Source organism: Sparus aurata, chromosome 22 (assembly GCF_900880675.1).
Source record: "Sparus aurata chromosome 22, fSpaAur1.1, whole genome shotgun sequence".
NCBI classification, from domain to species: domain Eukaryota; kingdom Metazoa; phylum Chordata; class Actinopteri; order Spariformes; family Sparidae; genus Sparus; species Sparus aurata.
In genome coordinates this window covers 14,724,206-14,733,790 of record NC_044208.1, presented here as the reverse complement: position 1 = coordinate 14,733,790, position 9,585 = coordinate 14,724,206, and the positions used below count along the sequence as shown (strand labels likewise).

Genomic DNA, 9,585 nt, shown 5'->3' with positions numbered 1-9,585 from the left:
ATAGACAGTGAAAATCTTGAGGACATTGGTCCATATTTCAATGTATAACAACATATATGATGACCTATTTGCTAATAGCGTTTTACCATTTTCTTACCATGAAATTACAACCAGGGTTCACTTCCAGGTTTATATAAATTTGTCGAAGATGTACATTGATATTTTAAAATGACTGGAATAAATTCACATCATGACACTGTAACACTATTAAATAGTAACGTTAGTTAGGAAGAGGATGACTGCTAACATTAGCTGTTGTCTTATGCAAGCTAATGGCTTATCAAATATGTTGTTTGACCTTGAAAAATGGCCCAGCGTCCCTTCAGATTTTAATTTTCCATCGTATTTTTTAAGTTGCTATTAAATCAGGAAAAGGTAAAATGACAGAAAAAACCTTAATTTTAATTTGTCTCACACTCCAATCAATGCAGAACTAATTGCACAGTCTCATCAACCTCAGCTTGTGTTTAGAGCTAATAAGCTCATTTTATCTTGCTAACTTGCTAAACTATGATGGTGAACATGGTAAACATCAACATGTTCACTGTGAGCATGTCAGAATGCTGACATTGACATTTAGTTCAATGCCCCTGCGTGCCTAGAAGGCTCAGAAAGCTGCTTGTATGGCTGTAAATGTCATATAGCTGAATATCTACATCATTAATTTTCCATTGATCTAAAACGTCAGTATAAACAACATATTCTCATGTCAATGCTCTATAAAAATGTTATATTGTTCTTACAATTTTACAAGGGGACTAGCACATGATGCACAGTAGCACATAATGCCATCGTAGAGATGGCAGAGACATGGATTTGTTCATAAATGATTGCTTCATAGATACACAGTTGTTTGGCTTACTAGCTAGACAATACCATGCCTATTAAACTAACTGCATGAAAGAACTTCATGAGCTTTCCGTGGATGTTCCAGAAGTGTAGCACTCAGAAGTTGTCCCAAAAACAAAGAAGGAACAATCAATGAAAAAGAGACCTACAGCACATGATCAAAACATTGCTCCTGGAAGTACTGAGACATCACATATGGATGCTCTCTAACAGTGAAAGTGCATCTGAGGGTGATGTTTCCCTGCACATTTAAGAGGCAGGCTGCAGGCTGGAGGATCACTACTTCAAGCGTGCAATCGGAGAAACCCAGAGCAAGAGGAAGTGAACCAGTGTTTCTCTTCTCTCTGTCCTTTGATGTTTCCTAGCACAAGGTATTTATCCGCCTCTTACTCTGCTGCAGCTAATCAGTTATCAACAAGGAAGAGGGCTTTTATATTGGGCCGCTCGCAGGTTTGAGTCAGCGTGTGGAGCTCAGTTTTGATCTGTATCTGGTCCAGCAGATCAAGACTGTAAATAATGTGTTCTTTCTGTTTGCTTTACGATTGTTGAGAATCAGCTTGGAGATTTACAAGAAACTCAGCTGCGTACACGGACGAGCATGAGAGCCAGCATTAATTAAAGCCTAAAAAGATTAATAAACGCAAAGAGAAAATGAGCTCCTCAACATCCATGTTTTTTGGACATTTGCTAACCATAAATGACTTCTCATGTCGGGATGTAACATTTTGTTCATTTCAGACAGAAACATTAGCCGTGGCTGAGCGATACTCATAATTACACCTGCGATTATAGAGCCATAGCCTCATTTCCATTCTGAGAGGCAGAAGGTTTTCATCCGTGGCAGAAAAATGTCCCATTAATGCATCTATTCCGGTTTCATCCGTGCAGCCACTCAACTCCTGCCTCCTCATCCTGGACCACTGATTCTGCAATTGTGTAAGACAGTGTAAAGAGGAAGAAGAACAAAAAACATCACTAAATGTTTGCAGGGATATGGCCAGATGGAATTTAGATCATTCATAATCAGTGAGTTTAATCTGTTTTTATTAGGGCCGTGAAAAAAACTGCACTTGTATTGTGATTCATTGCACAATCTGGCTTGTTAATTGGCGTAAATGGGCCTATTTACTTACAGTTACCCAGCATAACAATTATAGCATCAATTAGCTCATCAACCCACCTGGCAGTGTAGCCTACTAAATAAGCCTATATAGTAACCACCAACTTCTATAAGAACCATAGCATGCCACTGTTAATTCATAAATACACAAAAGTTACACCTGGCAGTTACTTTGCATAATTATAAGGTTACAACTGAACTGAACTTTAACAAGTTAATGTTGATTATGTGAGTTAGCTGTTTCACGTTAATTCTGTCATTAAGCTCATCTAGCTCAGTTAACTACGTAACAGTTACACCTGGCAGTATACTAAATAACAGCTAAATTCTATGAGAACCATGATCTCTTTCAGCTTTGCATAAATAATGTTAAAGTTCAACTCTATAAGAGATATATATATATGTGTATATATATTTATATATATATATATATATATATATATATATATATATATGTATAACGTTAATTTAGTCATTTAGCTCATCTAGCTCCATTAGCTACATAACAGCTGCATCTCGCAGTTTGCTAAATAACCACTAAACTCTAGAGGAACTATAAAAACCTAATATCTCATTTATTCAGCTTATACCTGGCCACATAAGAGGTAGTTTGTTGTGACGCACCCTGTTTCAATTGAATGATGCACATTTTTACTTACAGTTAACGCTTTATAAAGGCTATGTCTGAACACTGAACACGATCATTTTGCTGATTTCAGACAGAGACAGTGGCCATAATTACACCTCTGATTATACAGCCATGGCCATCATTTCTGTCCTGAAGTGGCTCAGGGTTTTATGAACTGTGGCAGCAAAATGTCCCGCTATCTATTCTGGTTTTATCTGCGACAGCACAGCCACTCAACTCATGCCTCCTCGTCCTGGACTACTGATCCTGCGATTGTGTAAGAAGGTTTGAAGAGGAAGACGAACAAAAACATCACTGCATGTCTGAATGGATATGGCCAAATGAATAAATGGAAATTAGATCATTTGTAATCAGCGAGTGGAATCTGTTTTTATTAGGGCCGTGCGAAAGGCCATATTTGTTATTGTGAGTCATGGCGGGATCTGACTTGTTAATTTGGTCGTGTGTAATCTGATTGGATGTGCTGAGCTGAGCTTTCCTTTTAATTTTATTTTTAAGCATCTTAATGAGGTTTTTGGCCCTTTCAAATACATACATATGTATATATATATATATATATATATATATATATATATATATATATATATATATATATATATACATACATACATATATATATATATATATATATATACAGACTACTTAAAAAGTGACTCAGCATTTGTATTTAAAGCTAAATACAAATGCTGAGTCACTTTTTAAGTAGTCAGAAAAATTGTGTTTGGATCAGAAGATCTCTGAGATGTAAACAGCTTGAAAGGTACAGAGTAAAAAAAAATACAGTCATGAAAGGGGAGAGGTGTGAGGACGAGTGCTTCCAACATCCACATAATGAAGCTTTTTGTTCTTTGAGTTAATAATGCACACAATAAACATGCACTCACTGACTGACAATTCAGTCTGCAGCCTCGCTCTGCCTGTTAATGTGTGGAAAAGAAAAGAAAGTTGGGAAATTCAGAGTTGAAATGCAGGTCTTTGGTTCCCAGAGAAAGTCAGAATTATGCTCACAATTACCTCGTGAATTAAGGAGATAAGGCGTCTTTTCTAAACTGTTCTTAATCCAATCTCTTGGCGGCTTTGTGCTGTGTTGGTGCTGCTTTCTTTGTCCGTGTCTGCTCGGAGGAGGGGGGGGGGATTCAAATCAGATCCTTTTTTTTTTTTTTTTTTAAGCCTCTACCTCCACTGTCGTCTCTCTTGTTCCTGTGCAGCGCTCTTGACAGCTTCATGGGTTGGGCAGATAAAGCTATATGGAAACACGTGACAGGGCTTGTAGGAGCGACGCTTCATAAGTGTGAAGACTCGGAGAGAAGGAGTGGAGAGCCGCTGGAGCAGCAGCAGCAGCAGCAACCTGTATCCAAGCTGGAGCGCACTCCAAGACCACTTCTACTGACATTTTAGAGAAAAAAAAAACTCATGTTAAATGTAGAATTAGAGAAAAAGAAAGCTCATGATTATGATTATGATTGTGGTTTCTTTCTAACACGTACATGCTTGGTTGTCTCTGCTTTTATGTAAGATCTGTTTGTTGGATGATGCGCTTCTGACTTGGATTAAACGCGCGGTGATAAAGGGCGATTCTGCGCGCTTGGAAAAATTATGTAAGGTAAAAAAAAGCACTTTTCTTCTTTTTAATGTTTGATTACCGTTTTTAATATTGTTTCCCGGCTTTTATAAGTGATTTAAAGGATTTGCGTTGTTTAAAAGTGTCTGTGTTTCCTTCTTTTTTGGCGGTTTCCTGGACGCATTTGTGCTTATTGCACCATGTTAACGATAAATCTACATCACTAATCTAGTTTTGAAATGATATAATGGTATCCAGATATTATATACATGTTTAGTACTGCAGTTAATCAGATTACTGTAATTTGAGCATGCAAATGCTGTTAATCGTTTAACATATTATAACAATCGGCTTTGGATTGGATTGCGTCTGCATCTAATGGAAAAAAGAGGCGTTCAGGCTCATGTTGTTTTCATAAGTAGGTTTTTTTTTTGCTTTTGAAAAGTAAGGAATGAGTAATAAATAATTTTATGTGTTGATGGTGGTGGGTACGGGATGAAGTATTCATAAGAAAAAATCTAATCTCAAGGGACAGATGTGCTAGAAACTCTTTAAATGTATTGAAATGCGTCAAATATTCAAAGTATCTGCAATAAGAAGTGTTTGCATAGTGTGGATAATGTGTTTTTCATGTCAAAGGTGTGAGCACTGCTGCAGAAATTCCTTTTTAGGTTTTTCAAGCACGTCTAAAATGTTTTTCATCAATTTGTAGGTTACCCAGGTGTCTTAGACTGCCGTATTACCCTCAGACACAGCCATGAAATCTGTGCTGGACGGTGTGGCGGATACAACCTTCCGGACTATTACATCTGGCTTACAGTATCTGGGCTCCAACGATGCTAACTATGACGACCCCCTCAATGATGTAGACTTCAAGGCGGGTTTCTCTCTGCAGAAGCCCTTATCTGCCTTCCGCAGCAACTCCTTCCCAGACAAGGTACCTTCGGACGAGGAGCTCATCCTCAAAGGCATCCCCTTCTTCCCCACCAATGCCACAGACTTGTTTGGCAACCGGAGCACGTTCAGAGATGAGACTAACACTATACAATGTGGGGAGAACTTTATGGACATGGAGTGTTTCATGATCCTGACCCCCAGCCAGCAGCTGGCTGTGGCTGTGCTGTCTCTGACTCTGGGTACCTTCACGGTGCTGGAGAACCTGGTGGTGCTCTGCGTCATCTTTCAGTCGCGCACCCTCCGCTGCCGGCCGTCCTACCACTTCATCGGCAGCCTGGCTGTGGCTGACCTGCTTGGAAGTGTCATATTTGTGTACAGCTTTCTGGACTTCCATGTTTTCCACAGGAAGGACAGCCCCAACGTTTTCCTCTTCAAGCTGGGTGGAGTCACGGCGTCGTTCACTGCATCTGTGGGGAGCCTTTTCCTCACTGCTATTGACCGCTACATCTCCATACACCGGCCTCTCGCCTACAGGCGCATTGTGACACGGACCAAGGCCGTCATTGCCTTTTGTTTGATGTGGAGCATCTCTATCATCATCGCAGTGCTACCTCTGCTGGGCTGGAACTGTAAACGTCTCAACTCTGTTTGCTCAGACATATTCCCTCTGATTGATGAGAACTACCTGTTGTTCTGGATCGGTGTCACCAGCGTGCTGGTTCTTTTCATTATCTACGCCTACATATACATCCTGTGGAAAGCACACCACCACGCTGTGCGAATGCTGAGCCGCACCTCCCAGAAGAGCCTTGTTGTGTACTCAGCAGATGGGACTAAAGTGCAGACGACACGCCCTGAACAGGCACGCATGGACATCCGTCTGGCCAAGACCCTGGTGCTCATCCTGGTGGTGCTGGTCATCTGCTGGGGCCCACTGCTCGCCATCATGGTCTATGACCTCTTCTGGAGGATGGATGATGACATCAAGACAGTGTTTGCTTTCTGCAGTATGCTCTGCCTGCTCAACTCCACCGTCAACCCAATCATCTACGCGTTGAGGAGCAAGGACCTGCGGCACGCCTTCCTCAGCTCCTGCCATGCCTGCAGGGGCAGTGCCCAGCAGTTGGACAATAGCCTCGAGTCAGACTGCCAGAACAGAAATGCCAACATTTCTGCCAACCGGGCTGCAGAGAGCTGCGTGAAGACCACTGTGAAAATAGCCAAAGTAACAATGTCTGTGTCAACTGAAACTTCTGCGGAGGCCGTCTAATTGGCCGTCACTGGGGAAACTGTGTAAATGTCATCTTCCCCAAACAATGCCATTCAACACAATAAAGCAGAAGTTAGATTTAAAAAAAAAAAAGAAGAAAGAAAGAAAATCAAATCCTCTCTTGAAAGTATTACATTCTCACATAGACGCTTTAGTGGTTGCATTAATTTATGTTAGCGTGTGAGCACATGGTGTGCCAAAGTGCCAAAAGGTAAGGGACTCACAATTTGAAAGCATTATCAAAGACTGTCATAAGTCTGCTGTTTACCATAGACTTCATGATATCCAGTTAGTGAAGGCATATTATATTTTTGTACCGTGAATTCAGGTTTTGAAAACAATATATCTTCATTTATGGGATAAGGGGCTACTGACATTCTTAATTCAAGATGTGTTACTGTGTCATCTAGACTCTTAACATGTGTCTTGCACCATAAATATAAGAAAAACATCGCGCCTTGACTTTCTACAGGCTTCATGTACACGTTGCATAAACATTTCTACGAGGAAATGGTGAAAAAATCTCGAATGACTCTGATTGTTTATCCATTTTTGTACTTCATCTGACAACACTCAGTGAGTGGCAAATGTGTGAGGAGGTTTGGAGAAACGAGAGGTGATTCATGCTCGAGAGAGAGAGAGAGAGAGAGAGAGAGAGAGAGAGAAAAAAACGACAACATATTTATCACCATCGCAAATAAACTCTAACGAGATGGAGTTAAAACAGATTCACAGCTTCTGAGTGCGTCCGATAGGAAATGGCATTCTCTGCGGCGGAGTGACGACTCGTCCCTGTTGTCCATTTCCTTACTCACTAGCTGTTAGACCTTTAGAGAAGCGTGTCTTTGTTCAGATGTATACCTAATAACTGTACAGTGTTTTTTCTTGCAAAATAAAAAGTGTTCAAATCAACTCATCCAGCGACACAGCCAACAAAACAGCAACAAGAACAATGACAACAAGCTTTTTGGCAGGAGCTTGAAGGAACATTTTGGCTGCAGTGTGCTGGTCACTACTGCAACAAACTGAAGTGGTACCTGACTATAGATGCTTTTCATCAAATGTACGATTTTACTGAACTGTACGTGTGTGATACGTTGTGACTTGGTGATATATTTCCAGCCCCAAGACTTTTGATCATTGCAGTGAGTTGTTTTAGTGCTACTGTCGCAGCGGGGGCATCATCTCGGTAAAAATAATAAAGCAACCCATGCACAGGCCTAGTGGAGTACTTCTGGCGTGACTCTAAATTAAAATGTGTCTGCTGTTGATTTTACTTATGCGAACAAAGAAAACAAAGGTGTGTTCATTAGCTGGTGACTTGAATGGAAGTCTGTGTGTGTGTGCGTTGTGAAGAGAATCGACGACTGGCCTTACAAAAAGAAAACGGAGAAAAGACGATGTAGTACCTTCTTAATCTAGAAAATCTCACCGCACAATTGTTCTGTGGATATTTATCTTTAGTGTAAAGTTATCCAGACGAGCTGTTTATCAGTATGCTTTTGCTGCCTCTTGTATTATTGAGTATTGAAGATCAAAATGTCAACTGTCAAGTGGCTTCTGTACAGTGGTGGCATAATGAGGAATCTATGACTTAAAAATCACAATCAGTCAAGTGTTTTTAATATTGCTGTTTAAAAAAAGAATTACAACTTTTGAATAAAGTCGCAGATGGTTGTCATGTCGCCTGCAGTTATTTGATTGATTATTTGATGACGGGGAAACAGGAGGTCACAGCACATTCTCTGATTAATTCATCCAACAGATTGAGGAGAGTGGAAGCCCAGCCCCGAGCTGATGGAGACCCAGAGCTGTCAGTGAGGTTTTACTGCCCCCTCGTGGAACTTCTCACATTGAAGAAAGAAGACATGTCTGCACTGATTTCAGCTCTATTAGTATTGCCCTGGTTACGTCTTGTAACCCTGAAAGTGACAAATCGCAAGAAAATGGCCTCCGCAGCATCATCTGACGGCGACACCTGCTCTGTCGTTTTCATCTCTCGGCTTAAAGGGATAGGAAAATTACAACATCTGCTCACACAGATATCAGCTGGATTTATCTACCAAACACTCCAATCTACGACAAGCTACAAGGCGGGTTTACTCCACCATGTGTGGAAAAGTACATTTAGAGTTGAATTCGATAAATAAACATAGGCTGAGTCCAGAGCCAATAGAGATTATAGAGTTTTTTGACAGAAGATCAAAAGCTAAAAATTGCCCCATTAAAGTTCTTAATTGTGAGTGTTTACTTCTGTTCTTTGTCTGACATGATGGTAAACTGAGCATTTTTGGATTTTTGATGGTCAAACTAAAACAATTTGAACACATGAACTTGGGCTTTAGGTATGTGCCAAACAAAACAAAACATTTGGCAGATAATGAAAATGATCTTCTGCTGCAGCTCTGGTTGGACCAAGATGCGGGAGTTTTATATGACCTTTTGGACTCACACCCAAAAGTATGACACCATTACGTAAAGGTGCAATATATAGTTCTGGTGGAGAAATGCTAATCAGAAGAGAAAGAGCTTCATTGATTGGTTTTCATACCTAAACACATTATAACATATTTTTATATTTGGCGGACCCTGCCACCTTTCTAGCTTCAAACAGTGTTCTGGGGACCTTGTTCTCCTCTGACAACAGCTTGTTTACTCATACATATACATATTACTGAGTTTTCATTTCAAGACTTCCCAGCTTGACGCTGGAGGATGATGACACAAAATTACAATCTTGTGTAATCCAGTATAAAAATGGATATTGCTATTTCACCTGAGAACAAATGTTGAAATACCAGTGGCTCAAAATTCCCCTTCCTTTTCCGTACAGTTCAATGTGTGTGTGTGTCTGTGTGTGTGTGTACAGGGATCATTGAGAACGTTGTATTGTGATGAAAGAGACATTTTTGGGTATGTGTGTGCAAGGCATGGGTCAAACACTCCAAACCAGATAGGATGTTTTACTACCACAGGCTTTTCCTAAGTCCAAGTACATGTCTGTGAAGTAATTTATTTAGATCAATACTTAACATGAACCACAGGCAATTTGTTGACCAATTTTTTAGACTGATTTAATCATCATTATTTTTCAACACAAAATGAAAGACCATCGATTCATATTTGGTATTTGATTCTGTGGTGAAATAAGGAAATGCCTCGAATATAAGATTTAATCTTTTTTGTAGTTGCATTTTAGATAAACTGGCCTGAGTCCAGTCAACTTAAATTATTTTTTT

The 9,585-nt window shown here is 40.1% G+C and overlaps 1 protein-coding gene across 2 annotated transcripts; it reads left to right on the top strand.

Annotated features, from left to right (window-relative positions):
* The first annotated feature begins 3,780 nt into the window (after positions 1-3,780).
* On the top strand, positions 3,781-8,031 carry cnr1 (cannabinoid receptor 1). Of its 2 annotated transcripts, none has more exons than XM_030406011.1 (2): positions 3,781-4,216; positions 4,892-8,031. In XM_030406011.1, the coding sequence occupies exon 2, from the start codon at positions 4,937-4,939 to the stop codon at positions 6,344-6,346; it is 1,410 nt and encodes a 469-aa protein (XP_030261871.1). In that variant the 5' UTR covers positions 3,781-4,216; positions 4,892-4,936; the 3' UTR covers positions 6,347-8,031. The 2 variants fall into 2 exon arrangements, with proteins under 2 accessions (XP_030261871.1, XP_030261870.1); XM_030406010.1 differs by having other exon boundaries at positions 3,782-4,221.
* The last annotated feature ends 1,554 nt before the right edge of the window (positions 8,032-9,585 follow it).